The sequence below is a fragment of the Polyergus mexicanus genome, unplaced genomic scaffold, assembly GCF_030449975.1.
Source record: "Polyergus mexicanus isolate NDT 795.1 unplaced genomic scaffold, iyPolMexi1.0 SCAF_13, whole genome shotgun sequence".
Classification (NCBI taxonomy): domain Eukaryota; kingdom Metazoa; phylum Arthropoda; class Insecta; order Hymenoptera; family Formicidae; genus Polyergus; species Polyergus mexicanus.
The window spans coordinates 7,479,325-7,495,767 of record NW_027223333.1 but is presented as its reverse complement, the minus strand read 5'-3'; the positions used below and the strand labels follow the sequence as shown (position 1 = coordinate 7,495,767).

General features: G+C 31.1%; 2 protein-coding genes across 2 annotated transcripts; one reads left to right on the top strand and one right to left on the bottom strand.

Annotated features, from left to right (window-relative positions):
- On the bottom strand, nt 1–14,202 carry LOC138939044 (uncharacterized). The gene is made up of 11 exons (XM_070306513.1): nt 13,766–14,202; nt 13,329–13,610; nt 12,756–12,890; nt 12,298–12,546; nt 11,116–11,211; nt 10,263–11,003; nt 4,960–5,177; nt 1,905–2,037; nt 1,450–1,583; nt 938–1,139; nt 1–582 (listed from the first exon to the last, which is right to left on the bottom strand). The coding sequence occupies exons 6-11, from the start codon at nt 10,324–10,326 to the stop codon at nt 470–472; spliced, it is 864 nt and encodes a 287-aa protein (XP_070162614.1). The 5' UTR covers nt 10,327–11,003; nt 11,116–11,211; nt 12,298–12,546; nt 12,756–12,890; nt 13,329–13,610; nt 13,766–14,202; the 3' UTR covers nt 1–469.
- Vps53 (vacuolar protein sorting 53) lies at nt 12,217–16,442 on the top strand. Its single transcript, XM_070306511.1, has 13 exons — nt 12,217–12,415; nt 12,771–13,171; nt 13,288–13,408; nt 13,484–13,620; nt 13,716–14,145; nt 14,288–14,634; nt 14,714–14,869; nt 14,937–15,062; nt 15,184–15,262; nt 15,403–15,551; nt 15,624–15,789; nt 15,883–16,029; nt 16,107–16,442. The coding sequence occupies exons 1-13, from the start codon at nt 12,329–12,331 to the stop codon at nt 16,266–16,268; spliced, it is 2,508 nt and encodes an 835-aa protein (XP_070162612.1). The 5' UTR covers nt 12,217–12,328; the 3' UTR covers nt 16,269–16,442.
- The last annotated feature ends 1 nt before the right edge of the window (nt 16,443 follows it).

The window sequence follows — 16,443 nt, the reverse complement described above, 5'->3', positions numbered from 1 at the left end:
TTTATTATATTATGTGTATTACGCATCAAATTTTTTGTTTGTTATGAAACGAAGATATTTCGCATCGCAAAAATATTTCTGCATAGATTATTATTACTCTTTCGATTATCAGATAAAAATTTTGAAATTTGATATATTTTATGTAATAAGTAGATGCGCGTATAAGGAAGGAAGAGACATAGCTTTCCGACACACCTGCCGAATATTCGGACATTACGTCTCATGAGAATTGATATGTTTCGCAAGACAGACGACGCTTGTTATAAGCAATAATCGAAAATAGCGCGCACGAAGAAGCCGCGTCTATGAGTTTACAAAACTTCTGCAAAGACAATAAAACCGCTGCCCCCGTGTGTATTTCGATATATCGAAGGAAGACATTGTGATTGTTCGATCTTATGTTCATCGCCTTAATATCCTTACGATTAAGTATGTTACAGTCGAATTATCCTAGAGCAATTGACTTTTATTAAGGAATAAACTCGTGCATCGCATTTAATATGCACAGTATCGTAGATAGCGTTAGTTCTCGTACGAGAAATGTCGCGGAAGACGTCATATCCGGTGCTGGTATAATTTGCACTGAAAAGAAATTTTACGTACAAAAAAAAATCATTTATAGTTATCGTTAACAAATTATAATAACAAATAATGTAGAGTAGTTCTAGTAGCTTATGATGTAAATACGAGTTAAGCGCAGAGATATAAAATTTCAGGAAATAGTTTCATAACTGAAATGCGTATCAATCTTCATTTTAGATAATACCGTGCTTTTTTATTAAAGTAATTTTAAATCTATTTTTATAGATATAATCGTTTTTCTTATAAAAAATTTGCATATATTTTTTAGATTAAAAAATTTTTGATATGTCATATGCTCCAGATGTTTGTAGATGTTAATATTTATTAAAAATATTTTTTTATTATAAAAACTTACCCGACACCGCCTTTGTCTTAATATCGGCAAATTTCTCGTGCTGCATGGGAAAATCGGGTATCGTTGCCCGACAGCTAATTTCCAAATGTCCATTTTCCCCGGCATGCAATGCGGAAACTTCCACCTTCAATCTGGCGGTGGCAGACATCAGATAGTCCTTATGATATGTATGCGGATAGTGATTCACTAAAGTAATATCCACCTGGCGAAATCAGCAATCAGAAAAATGGCAATTAAGTGAAAAAATTTTTCTAAAAATATTTGAGAATTTGAATATAACAGTTTTCATTTACAAGCAAGTGTTTTGAAGAAACTTTTTCGAGAAATTATGTTTGCGTATATATTGTAGAAAGCATGTAATAAAAATATAATAAAATATCTATTGTAATAAAGTGTTCACATGTGTAAATGAAATTCTGTATATATATGCATAGCAATTTCATTTATACATATATATATATATATATATATATATAAATTAAAATCGTATTTTAATTTTTATTGTTCTTTACCTCCTTGCCATTTATGAACCATGTTATGTAAGGAACTGGATATGCGGCCGAGGAGGTACAATTTGCCTCTAAACTCTCACCAACCACATACATGCTCTTTTGAAATGTAATCTTAGGATTCGCACTCTGTGGATCTAGAAGAAATTATACAAAGTATATCAGAGAGACACTCGATGCAATTTAATATCTATAACTAATAATATTATTAACACAAATTGTAACATTTAGATTTTAATTCGCATACGTACATAACAAGTTCTCAATCACAAATGTGATAATAAATTCCATATTAAAAATTTATTAAAATTATTTCAGTTAAATCAATATCATTATCACACTTTGCTAGACTGCTATTCGTTAAAAATAATATAATCCCAAAATTATAATGATTAATATCATTAACAAGGACATGCATAGTTTAATTTTTCTGTATTAGATTCAACACTTTCACTCACGTATCACTTTCATATCTACGGGATCAGCACCCGCGGTATAAATGGGCGTTGTCATAGCGACCTCGCAGGTATAAGAACCGGAAGCTTCGAAACGTACATCGTACAGTTTGATTGTCGTGCCATTTTTCGAATACTGGAAAAGGATAATGATATTGTAGCACTTTATGGTAACATACAGCGCTATTTGATGTATCTGCAATTAAGTGGAGAAACTGGCAAATAAGAGCCAAGGAGCGGGTATTGATGCGCAAACTTATTATTTGCCCAGTTTTCCCACTTAATTAGTTAGTACTCTATTGCTATTATTTATGTATGCATACGTGCACGCGTACATGACACGTGTTTAACCAAGATATACTTTTTACAATTAGATTGAAAAGTACACAAGTGACAAATTCTACAGAGACAACTTAAATACGCAAATTACATTCAAATTACTTACGAGACACGTGTTTTTTCATATTCCGCAGCCTCTTTTTTCCTCGGATCTTTTAAATTCAATAATCGAGCAAAGGAAAGTCGTGTTTGCACAAGAGAAAACAAAACAGCATTACATCAAATTTTTTATTAGATGTGCCACTCTCTTGCTTTCAAGAATGTTTAAATTTGATAATAAAATATGTAATACAATTAAAATTGGAATAAAGGCATCAAATATCTTTCTACGAACTTGTTTTGTTAGAGTTTGTCACTTGTATTCCTTTCATCTAATCGTTTCAATTGTATTGAATGAATGCATGAGTGACGAGAAACGCTTTGAAATGCTAGAAATTCAAACAGAGCACTTTGAATAATTTAATCCTTACTCTGCCACTTTGTTTTAGTCTTGTTATACAATACATCATAAATCATCTTGTTATTATCTCGTCAATTATTTATATATTTTTAAAGAGCACATATAATTAAATGCTATTTTGAAGTGTCATAAAAATAAATATATATTATAGAAAGAAAATTTTCGATAATTGTAAAATTAATATTTGTAGAAAGAACTCGAATAGATAATTTGCTTCAATTTTGGGCATTATATTGTCACTTATTTAATGATAATAATATTATTGCGATAGTGATACTAGAAGTTACGGTGACATTCAATTTCGTTATTAGCTTAAATCTGATCTGGAATGGAAAGAAAGAGAAAGAACAGATAAAAAGGCCAAGTATAGTAAAGTATAGTAAAGTTTTTTCGCAAAGAAAGCATGAAAGACATTTTCAACACTTACATCGTCCGTCGTCAACATCTGACACCCTTGCAAAATGAATGTTCTATTTTTGTTACAAGGAGCCTCATTACTTATATATGTATCAACCTATACCCGCTAACAAGCATTCGTCTTCGTGACATTATGTTTCACACATATGGGTTAGCGCAAGTATTGATTTTCCTCTTTACTTTATCTTCTCTTTCTTTCTTTTTTTCATAGATAACCCATGTGTGTTACGCTTCTGTCGCTTGGGCATCAAAAAAATTTACGAAGGAAATTGCGCTTTCACGCGTTGCGTCTCGATGTTGTTGGGGGAGGTATTTTATGTGACATAAAGTGCACACATACATAAATAGCTTTGCTTTATGTCGACACATAAAGGCTACGCCTTAGATAAATGCGTTAGCTTTACTCGCTTAAACATTAATCATAGCGAAAGACAGGGGAGGACTCTGGATACCTAACATACGTTATTGAGGGCGTTCTAGCTATTTTTGGACTTTTGTTTACAACGGACAGTTTTTCTTATAGATCGTACCGACACGATGGATATGTAAATTATATTTTCACCTATACATGTCCGGCACGTAATAATGTCAGACGATAAGTTAAAAAAAAAAAACATCGTTTCATTACGTAAACAAGAATGTGATATAAGAAAAAATATAATATGCAAGCACATATAAAATATATTTAATACTTAATAAACTAAGAGAAACTAAAATTTATGATTAGTTTGATAAATCTATAAACTTTTGTTCGTGAAATAAAACATTATTGCAATAATAGATAAAGGCTCTTCTAAACGTAAACAAAACAGAGACAAAGGCAATAATTTGCGCTGAAGATGATCCGAAGAATGGATCGAAACGTACGCATACTCTCTATGACTTATAGTTATTAAAATAAAATAAAACACATTGCGCTATAATTTCCGCGCGTGGCTTTTATTGACTTCGTCTGTGTTTTATAAACATTATTGCATTATATAATTATCAATATTTAAAGACTTAATAAAGCAAAGCAGTAAAAACAAGATGTGATATATCTAAATTTAAATATTAAATAGATAACGCACGCTATAAAAATTAAAATAGGTTCAAAATTAAGCAATATCATTTATGGAGATCTAAGAATAGGATTTATAATATATTTCAAAAGATTTATTCATTTTAGAACAATAACTTAAGAATCATTTATATTCTTTGAATCGTATTGCAAAAAATAAAATTGTCGAATTGTCAGAATACGCAATCGTTTAATTGGTCAGAACTTCCCATCAAGACAGATACAAATACTCAACTTCCGTTATAAAGATAGAAATTCCTTATTTTAAACGATGCGATATTTGACTGGATAAATTAAGATGAAAAGGTCAATGCACATTTTAGTCGTGCAAATGTGGCGTAAACTTTATGCAAAAGCGTTATCAAATCTACATGCCTGTTACAATGTGAGATAGGCTTTTGAGATAATTATGGACTTTAAAGTATGTCGAGTATTATAATATCCAACAATATTTATGAGTGATAAAGAATCAGATAAACTAAGCATAAAGTGAATTTATATTAATAAAATTAATCATTAGACTTTTTACTAACACTGTAAAATTTACCCAAATATTATACAATCTTTCTTTCATCGCGTGGAAATAAATAAGTTATATTATCTTTTATCCTTCTTTGGAAGACTGTCGTTTGTAAACAATTTAGAGACTTTTCGAAAAATAATGGCAAATATAATAAAAATAAATAAAAAAGATGGAATAAAAAGAAATTCTCAAGAGCTTGTGCACTAATAAAATATGTGTCTTAAAAATCGTAACTCTTCGTGTATTATTTTTCGCTCACCTCCAGACGCTTGGCGCCATCGATATGTGGCGTTACGATATATGGCGGTTTTCTTTCCTTTATATATTGAAATATCCTCTTGTCGTCCTTCATAAATTCTATTTTGTGCAGCAGGTCATCCCGGACAGTATGGTTGCAGAAGAAAGTAGCCGTTTCGCCATATGTTATGTACTTTGGCGCAATCAACTGGACCTTCATGTGATCCGCTAGCGTCGTGTCTGGAAATCATGCAATCTCTGTTAGTATGTACACACTATCGTATAATTCTGACAATTGACGTGAGAAACGCTACTTGAGCAAAATATTATTACGAGATTGCACTGACAAGAATCGTGGAACGTGACAGTTTCCTGATTCATATTTTTATTAGTGACAATGCGAATATCTATCAAACGACCAAAAGTTTAAAATCAAACATTCAAAATCGAAAATACAGAGAGGCGAAGTATATATTTTCAAATTTATTTCTATATTTTTACATACTTATTATTATATACTTAATTAAATGCAAGAGAAATTTAGTTATTTGCATATTTTTATTTATCTTGTCTATATTTTATTATTTTATAAATTAGAACGGAAATATTAAGACACATCAAAAAATTTTTGTATAATAATAAGATTAAGTAAGATTTTTATAAAATCATAAAACCGCATTGTATATGTTAAATATATTGCACGTATTCTATGGATTATCCGATATTCAGTTAGAATCAGGTATGCGTCAAGTTAACTTTGAAGGATATCATAATCCACAAATCTATATTAAATCACATATAAGATGTTCGTCATGCGTGTAACTAAATCTCAAGTACAAATGAGATTTATTATATCGGAATTTAATCAATAAAAGCTAAGATTTTATATCCTTGTATCCATAAAGCTTAATTCACAAGGGTCTTTAAATCTGGATCATTTATACCTATAAAATTATTAATATTTTAACATTTCTATAAAAAAAATATGAGTTTTAAATTGATAATAAAATTTATGAATAAAATAAAATCCGAAGAATCCCTGCGATATTTTATGAAAAAAGTTATGCATTTTTTATTTCAAGCTATCGTATTATGCTTGCAAAGCTATATTATATAATATAAAATAAAATATCAGATCACGTTGTTTGACATTCCGATTAAACGCTGCCGAGATCGGCATTGCCGATTCGATTTTCATTCGACAATGGCATTGATGCGACAACGAGAGGACAGAGAACGGATTAATTTAGCGGGACGGGAAGAGAAAATGGAGAGTCTTCGGCCGACCGTAACTGCTTGTGGCGGTCTGCCCTGTTGCTGGGAGGTATTACTGTATCGATTAGAGTGAAAACGCGCGTTACTGCCGCACGCGTCGTATATTATTTCGAGACATTTTGAGATGAGAAGCCTATTTTCAAGGATTATCGAGATTGATCGTGTCGACAGATAACACTAATGGTATGCGATTTTCTACGCGCGTGTCCATATTTCAACGGACGCTTAAAGCTGAACGGTTGACATTATGTCGTTACGAATTCTAGGAGTTCTAGTAATTAGGATTGATCGGCTTTCTATACGTGACGTTATGTTGCGCAAAATAATAGTATAAGTCAATATTAGATCATCAAGAAAGAATACACATAATGATAATAAATTTTAAGAAATATATAAAGATAATTTAACTTTGATATACTAAAAACGTAAAATGATATCTTCCTTCTATTCGAAGTAACTAAATTTTACATTAAAAAGTTTTCATATAAACGCTTTTGTTTCTTACTGCAGATTTTATGAAAAGAATATGACTTATATTACTCTTTCGCTTCTGATTTTTATGTAAAAGCAATTGAGAGCACATTACATCAAGACATAAAAATGAAGCTTTCCACTAAAGCTTTCATTCTGGAGGAAAAAATATCATGATATTTTTAAATATCATAGAGAATCTTAAAGATATTTAATTCATAATAGTTAAAACTAATTTCTCTTATATAAATACTATGGTATTAAGGTAAACACTTTGCATAAATATAATTGGATCGATAAATATAATCGGATAATTAGCTTTTGCTACAATAGCTCTTAAAGTCGTACTATTCGAATGATCGAAAAAGCGATTGTATTTTCAGCTGTTCCAATTAAATCGATTTATTGACGTTTTTAATTAAATTGAATTCTCGATTTAATGCATCGCATTTTTGACGCCTAAATATTTTAAATAAAAAATATACATCTCTTCGCATACACTTTTTACTTTATATACATTAAATTTGTCAGACTGCAAAAAATTGCTTTAAATTTTGAACTCTTTGCATTCAATTATAAACTTTTTTATGGAATGTGAGTATTTTTATCTTTTACCGTTTTCTTGTTTTTTTCATGCATATATTGTACTATATGCATATATTATATGATTTTGATTGTGTTATAAAAATGGAAAAACTTTGTATTCTCTCTGTTTCTCTTTCTTTCTGGATAATTCTAAAGAAAATTAATACAACTTTTAAAATTAAATGAATGTAAAGTTTTCCACATTTCTCAATCGTTAAATTTTAACAATTTGTGCCATTAGCGAAACTATTTCCGACTTATTATGAAATTCGGATAATAATCGGTGATTCGCGAACAAACCATTACGAATAACTAAATTACGGAATTTCAGAGAACTGAAATTTCGTGATTAACGATTAAGATAGTGCTAAACTATTGTCAAGAGCTTTTGTCCGTTGAATTTTCGGGAAGCTGCATTTCCTATAATATTACCGTCCATATACAATAGGCAAATGTAGTTCTAGTTTCGTGGTAACTGACTTGTTACAAAGTTTCTATCGTAACCCAACGTTTGACAAAACGTTCTTATATTCATTCGTAATGTAATATCAATTTATTATCTAGAATCAGCAAAAAATCGTTTACTTGAATGATATATTCATCGGTTTCCTTTTTAGTAAAACATTCTCTCCAAAAAAAAAAAAAAAAAAAGGATTATTCGAATTTCGTTTTACGTATTTACGTTGTTCAGTCTACAACGAACTTATTTATATTTACTATGCACATTGCTTCAGTTTGCATAAACTAGGTCAGATTGAGTCATGTCAGTCTATCATGAGAATTGTCTTGATTTTATCGCATTTCGTGACAAAAACATTTATGATTATAAAAGCAATTGCCACGAAACACGTAACAATAAGTCAAATATAGATTGGTGAAAAATTGTGTTATGACGCTGAAATGACTGAATGTGTTCGAGTTTCGTTCATACTTCGTATTGACATATATATCATATGTGTGACGACCATTGAGAATTCGTATTGAATGTAATGCATTGTAGTAATTCTACGTGGGTGGTGTGAATAAGAAGCGTTCATGTTTTTGAAATAAAGAAGTTTATATTATTTTTTATTCAACGTTACATTAAAAAATCGCGTGAGTGAGTCGTTACTCTGATGTTAAATTTCCTGTGAAATAAAAAGGTAACATTTTAAGATTATTATATTGTATATTAAATTTCTTAAATATCTAATAAAAAAAAAATTTATTATAGCTTATCACGTTTTCTCAAATGATTTTTTTTTTTAATATATTGTTATTTATTAAAGAAAGAAATTGGTCATTTTAAAAACAACATAAATTCGCGTGACACTATTCTCTCGTCTTTAATATTATTATCTGAATTTAATTCCAAATTTTGAAAGCAATGTACAATATAATTTATATGTAAGAGAAATGGTGTGCAAACTTTTTATTATTATCTGAGCAAAAACAATTTTTAGATTCATGTTGCTCTCACGATGACTAATCGAGATGTATATAATATGAAATAAGCGATGAGACACTTGTGTGTGCGCTAACGGTTGCTTCATATACGCTCCGGAAAATGTCCCATGGAACATGGCGTAGAATTATTCTTCGTCGCGGAAACATGTTGGGATACACTGAACAATTAAACTGAGACATGTGTCATACATCACAAAGTGCAAAGTGTATAATATTGTCAGAGTATTAAATTGTGAAAGGAATAAGTTGCAGCATCCAACGATCAACTGAAATAATGCAACAACTAACGACAGCAAAACATAGCGAATGTTATTAATTTTGCAAAAAAAAAAAAAAACATTATTTATATCAATTTCTTACGATAAAAAAAATCAGAATCCAAAAATTTGAAATTTTTGTATAATTCTCTCTCTTGTTGTCTGCCGCGTTTCCACGAGTCGTGAATTACGTTTTGGTAAATTACGACTTGTGTAAACATGCTATCGTTAAAATAGCCTGTGACATCAACATGATTCAGTCGTAATCAGATCAAATCGATTTGATTTTGAGTCGTCGTACTAACACGCGTGAAGTCTTTACAGCCTATAATGAAATGAATAGTGATACTCTTCGGTTCTTTTAATTTGTACCAAACGGAATCTGTGCTTTTTATAATCCGATGTTGGATGAGATCGTAACATGCGAGCAAGTAGCATCTTAATGAATTTCTGAGGTTTTAAATATACACGACTTTTTTAACCTGTTGTGTAAAATAGATGCATGGAAAAATTCCATCTAATTTTTTGTGAAGGGGGTTCACCCTTTCCACTAATATAAGCATGAAAATGAATAAAGCGAGCACAACAATGTGATTTACGTTCGTGATTCACGCCTCGTGGGAACGGCGTTAAAATAGAAATATAGTAATTTTTACACGATTGATGAGACAAGATGTTTTTAAACTTCACCAGAGGAAATTCTTATTTATAGACGTGTTGATCGATCCTTTTTCAAAAATATCGACACGCATCAATAATAGACGGATAAAAATAAAAATACACAGCTTCTCGCAACGCCAGATACAAATCGTTTTAACAGAATCTTATTCTTCTCATTTAACATTAAACAAATATCATCCAAACAAAAAATTAATTCGACGCTCAAAACATTTAATGTTAAATTACCAAGACGTTTAATGGCAAAAGTAAGAAAGGACGAAGAAAGATGGCGGTCAATAAAATTTTCATCCAAGAAAAGTAATAAACAAAATTAATCGGCAAATTAACAGACAATACGTGATCTCAAACGAAAGGGTTGCTTTCGAACATGGCTCGGGTCAAACGATGAGTTCACGCCCGATGAATGGCATCCGTCAAGGAATTTCGCTCGGCTGCAGTGCGATCATCCCTTGTAACGAGTTCTCGACACAAAGACACAAAGGACAAGAAAAGAGGATACACACAGGAAAGGCGGGATACGCGCGTAGGAGGGAGTGTGTTGGCGATGTGTTATATTCAGAGGGATGAAGGAGCGCGAGGGAGAACACGCGAGCGCACGGGTGTCACTTACATGGAAATAATTGCAAAATATACACAAGGAGGATTTTTCTCCAGTGACCGGCGGCCGGACGCATTTTGCTTTCTACAGGTCGGGTTTCGCTTCTACAACGTGCACGTTAATATCTGTTGCTCACTACGTAGCGAGGCAAGGCGAAGGCGAGGCGAGGCGAGGCGAGGCGAGGCGAGGCGGAGGTACGAAAGAAAGAGGCGTGCGTGTCTACGTTTGTACAGAGTGTGCCTTTAAAACTACGACGCGACTTCGTATATGCCGGGTGTCGGCGCTACAACTGAGCCATGGAACGGAGCCTTTCGATCGTTCGACCGACCCGCTCCCGTTCGACCGACCTGACCTCCTCCCAACGACCGCAGGGAGCGACGCGAGACGACGACGCGAGACGTCGCGGCGCCCGCACGAAGCAGCCTTCCGCCTTCCGATTTATTAAGAAATGCAGGGATTGATTGCTCGTACGATCGCATCAAAGAAATTCAACGAAAATATGATTTCGTTTAAATAAAGGATCATTGACCATTGCGTGAAAATGAGCAAATAACGAGCACATTATTCATGGGAACTCGGTCTATAAATCTTCAATGTCCGAAAATGGAAATCGACTTCGATGCATTTTTCCCGAGATCTTTCTGTTTTTATCTATTCACTTTAATTATTCCTGATGATTGGATTATAATCGGAAAAATGAAGGGAAACTCTTGTACGAAATTCTCCAAAAAACGAGACAACAGAAATTTTTTTCTGAAAAAGAAATGTAAGAAATGTAAAAAACATCAGTTATTCGTAAAATATATATAAAGTATATATTATATATAAAAAGAATTTCATTATAATTTTACATTTCTGTTCTTACCTGAGAACAGGAAAATATAAAAAAGTATTGAATGTATAGTAACGAATTCCTGACTTCAAAGAGTGAAATGTATAAGTTCTTTTATTTCTCACGATCCTGCAATGAATGTCAAATCTATTTAAAATATAGTTATTAGAAATAATAAAAGATTGTGTATATATGGGTATGAAATTATATTAATATTAAGGAATAAAAACAGTTAATGCAAACTATAAATAAAATTTTAAATTAAAAATTGTTCAAAATCGCCAAAATAAAAATGTTGAAAATTTAACGTAAGACCAACGGGCTAATCGAGAGCCTCGCGCGGTAAGTGATGCGTAAATTTCTTGATAATTAAAATTTTTTTATTGAAATGTACATTTCAATAAATGTATATTTTTACAAATTTTAATTATATATCAAGAAATTTGTGCATCGCCTACCGCGCAAAGCTCTCAACCTTAACAACACACATGTCCAGAGGATATCCAGAGACCATCCAGAGATTATCCAGAGGATGTTTAATATTCTTTGGATGTCCTCTGGATACTCTCCGGAAATCCTCCGGAAAAGATGTATTGTTAGGGAAAATTAGTCTGTCGGCCTTACGTTAAATTTTCAACATTTTTATTTTGGCAATTTCGAATAATTTTTAATTTAAAATTTTATTTATAGTTTGCATTAGCCATTTGCATTAATGTTTATTAGCACGAGGCTCTCAATTACCTCGTTGTCCTTTATGTTATATTTAATATTATCAGAGCCTTTTTATTGTAAATGTTGAAAATGTAATGAAATGTAATGAAAGAGAAAGAATTTTTTTAGAATAATTTATGTAGAATTCACGAATAAAAAAATAAGAGATAAAAATTTTTATCATGAAAAATATATAAGTCTCTCAGAATATAAATTGATCATTTTCACTTTTTGTAAATTTCTTAATTTTAGCATTAAAATATTAGATAGGTATTTTGATATTAAAATCGATTAAAATTGATTTGCTTGGCTTTTGAGAAGATCATATCGCACATAACGTAATCGATCGGTTTACCATCGTATCGTGAGTATCGTGACCACTATTCGTGCCTCATTCATGTAAACGTCATTAAATATATGTCATCCATACATACGTATACAATGGTTTCATCTGCCACCTTGTCACAATTCGCACACACGAATTAAATGTAACGAAATGCTTACGTGAAGTATATTCGTGTCCGTTCGCAGCACAATGGAAAATCACGAAGAGGATGATTTAGAGGAATTGCGCTCTACGATTTATACATTCCCACCGAATGTGCAGACCGTGATCGAACAGGTTAAGCCCATCGTGAATTAGTTGTCAAACTGTCTATCCTCGATGACAGCTTGCGATGGTTTCTTTTTTGTTGATATTTCTCAGACGTTCGTCTTTTTTTGCGATTAGATTTAATGCGAATACGAAGTTCTCTTTGAAATTCCAGCAAAATTTACTCATTATTATCATATTGATTTCTTTTGTATGCAATGTAATAATTCTTACAATAAAAAAATTTATTTTCATGTTTGTCTTTTTTTGAGCACTAGTTACTTTGACATTTATACATGCAATTTATTATAATTAGTTATATGTATATAGTAATATATAAAATGTAATTTTATAGCATTCCTAACATTACCTTTCTTACTATTAGGTCTTGCCTAGTACCGATCCATTGGACCAATCTAATTTCAATGTGGTGGACTATATAAACTCTTTATTCCCTACGGAACAATCTTTGTCAAACATTGATGATGTAGTGAATGATATGGAACTGAAAATATATAATATTGATAAAGATATACGGTCAGTCGTACGTGGTCAAACAAATGTAGGCCAAGATGGTAGAGCAGCGTTAGAAGATGCGCAAAAAGTAATAAGACAATTATTTGTTGATATAAAAGACATAAAAGATAAAGCGGAACAGTCAGAGGAAGTGGTCAAAGAAATCACAAGAGATATTAAGCAACTGGATTTTGCTAAGAGAAATCTTACTGCCTCAATAACGGCACTGAACCATCTGCACATGCTTGTAGAAGGAGTAGATACTTTGAAGTATATATAAAATATATATTGCATAATAGTAAAAATATATATATTTAAATATTATTGTGGGAATTATAAATCTATTGTATATATATATATATATATTTTTTTTTTTATTAATCTAGAGTATTAACACAAAAAAAACAATATGGAGAAATTATCTTACCATTACAAGCAGTAATGGAAGTGATGCAACATTTTAACAGCTATATGGACATACCACAACTGAAGCAATTATCTGATCAAGTAAGAATATAAGTTATATTCTTGATAATGAATAAAATTTTTCTTTTCAATATGTTTCTCTTTGTCTAAAAAAAGGTACATCAGATTCATGTTGAATTGGCTCAGCAGATTACAGCAGATTTCAAACAAGCTTTTTCAGGCCAGAATCCAAAACATTTCAACCAGTTAACAGAGGGTTGTTTAGTATTATCGGTATTAGATCCTAAAGTAAAGTATGTATATTAAATATTTATAATGTTTATATAGCATTATAATTGGTAACAATATCAGGATTACTAGTAATATTTTATATATTATTTTCTAAAAGGAAAGATCTGCTTATCTGGTTTGTAAATATCCAATTGCAAGAGTACGCACATTTGTTTGATGAAAATCAGGATTTTGCTTGGTTGGATAAAATAGATCGAAGATATGCATGGATCAAGAAACATCTACTCGATTTTGAATCCAAGTTTGGTACAATCTTTCCCCAAGATTGGGAGATTTCCGAACGTATAGCCGTACAATTCTGCCATGTTACGCGTGAAGATCTCGCTAAATTGATGAACAAGAGACGTAGTGAAATAGATGTTAAATTGTTGCTTTATGCAATTCAGAGAACCAGTAATTTCGAATCATTGTTGGCAAAACGTTTTATCGGAAGTACTTTGGAGACTGTCGATGCTAAGAATGCAATAGTTAATAATGATGTAACTGAAAAAGTCCCAGGAAATCCTTTCGAAGAAGAAAATGAGAAGGTATCAAAAAAGTTGATATATATAAGTTATACATATGTAATACATATGTATAACATATGTAATACATATGTATAACATATGTTATACATATATATAACCATATGTATATATTATTAAAAATGTATATATTTTCTAAATCTAGATCGAAACTGAAAAATCGAAACCTTCTCCATTCGCAAATCTTATAGGAAAATGTTTTGAACCATATCTGAATATCTATATAGAAAGCTTAGATCGTAATTTAACAGATCTGATGGATAAGTTCGTCTCCGATTCTAAAACGCAAGCGCCAGGTGCTAAAGAATTTGATGGTATTGAAGGTCCGAGCAGCGTCTTAAGCTCGTGTGCCGATCTGTTTGTATTTTACAAGAAGTGTATGTTGCAATGTACGCAACTTAACACTGGCTTGATTATGCTAAGTCTTACCGAGACCTTCCAAAAATATCTACGGGAATATGCAGTCAAGATCTTACAGAATAATTTACCAAAGTAAGTCTCAAAAAATTGTATAAACAAGTATAATTACAAAATTTGTGTTTATCTACATATGTAATCGTCATTTATGTAGAGTTGGAGGTAATGCTGGTATTGGAACCAGTATGAGCAATATCACACGTGATTTCCGAGATTTATCAACGTCAGGCTTTATACAAAATTTCCAGAGTTTTTTGAAAGAAGGAGAAATTGCCAGATTTAGCAAAGAGGAACAATCTCGTATATGCTGGTAAATATATCTATTAATTCATTTCTCTTGTAAAACAAAACAAATTATGAAAAAATGTATTTTTCAGTATTTTAACAACAGCAGAGTATTGTTTAGAGACAACACAACAATTAGAGGGAAAGCTCCGTGAGAAAACAGATAAATGCTATTCCGAGAAAATTGTTTTGTCTCAAGAACAAGATAATTTCCATAAGTATATTTCTTTTTTTCTTTTCTAATTTATAATTTATTTCATATATTTAAAAGAACATCACATTTAAAAAGCATATATACAATATATTGTGGAGTTATTAATTTCCGGCATTTGTTTTTAGGGTAATTTCTCACTGTATCCAATTACTAGTTCAAGATTTAGAAACAGCCTGTGAATCCGCGTTGACTGCTATGACTAAGGTAGATGATTTAAAAATGTAATTTTTTTTATCAGTGATACATTTTACTAGTAATAAAATTAATATTTCATTAAAATTTATTAAAATATTAATAATAAAAAATATATAGTAAATATATAGTAATTCTTTTTCTTTTTTTAGGTACAATGGAGTTCTGTGGAAGTAGTAGGTGATCAAAGTAATTATGTTAATACCATAATAGCGCACCTACGACAAACAATACCCACCATCCGAGATAGACTATCTTCTTGTCGAAAGTATTTCACACAGTTTTGTCTCAAGTTCGCCAGGTAAAATATTCATACATGACATGAATTTCGTTCTAAATCGTTCTTGAGATTCTATTATGTACTTTTTCTCAGCTCTTTTATAGCAAAATTAGTACAACAGTTATTCAAATGTAAGCCATTAAACGACGTCGGCGCCGAACAACTGTTATTAGATGTTCATATGTTAAAAACAGCTTTGTTGGATCTTCCATCGATTGGTTATCAAGTACAAAGAAAAGCTCCAGTAACATATACTAAAGTAATTTTAATTCATAAGATAAATAAAAGATGGATATATATATATATATATATATAATAGATAATATACACATTTGATGCATGTGTCACCTAGGTTGTGGTTAAAGGAATGGCAAATGCTGAAATGATATTGAAAATTGTAATGTCTTCGATTGAATCTCCTACAGACTTTGTCAAACAATGCAGAATGCACTTGCCCGATTTGCAATCCTTAGAATTCCAAAAAATTTTAGATATGAAGGTAATTTTTGCACAGAAAAGTTAGTTTATTATATTTTTAATCAGATAAATATCTAATAAAATTGATATATATTCCAGGGATTGAAAAAGACTGAGCAAACTCAATTTGTTGAACAATTTAAACAACTTGAAAGTGCGAATACTGCACATGCTACAAAGAGTCATATAATACATGACAGTCCAGAATATGAAGCTGGAAGAATTAAGAGACTAGAAAAGCTAGTCAAGAAACGGATTTAAAGATATTAAATATCGTAATATTTTCTCATTGTAATTGTACATATTTAAACAAATATAATTATATAATTGTACATATTACATAGAAAAAGAGTTACGATAATAAAGAAATCTCCTCACTCTTTATACAAGATGGAAAAATATGTGAATGTGGAAATAGCTTATCGAATAAATACAA

Excerpts from the sequence above, each read along its gene's own strand:
- LOC138939044 (XM_070306513.1), bottom strand. The coding sequence starts at position 10,326 with ATGCGTCCGGCCGCCGGTCACTGGAGAAAAATCCTCCTTGTGTATATT. Across the intron at positions 5,178-10,262 it reads TATTTTGCAATTATTTCCAT|ACACGACGCTAGCGGATCAC; the intron begins GTAAGTGACACC and ends CATGATTTCCAG. Across the intron at positions 1,584-1,904 it reads CGTAGATATGAAAGTGATAC|ATCCACAGAGTGCGAATCCT; the intron begins GTGAGTGAAAGT and ends AATTTCTTCTAG.
- Vps53 (XM_070306511.1), top strand. The coding sequence starts at position 12,329 with ATGGAAAATCACGAAGAGGATGATTTAGAGGAATTGCGCTCTACGATT. Across the intron at positions 13,172-13,287 it reads GAAGGAGTAGATACTTTGAA|AGTATTAACACAAAAAAAAC; the intron begins GTATATATAAAA and ends TTATTAATCTAG. Across the intron at positions 13,409-13,483 it reads TGAAGCAATTATCTGATCAA|GTACATCAGATTCATGTTGA; the intron begins GTAAGAATATAA and ends GTCTAAAAAAAG.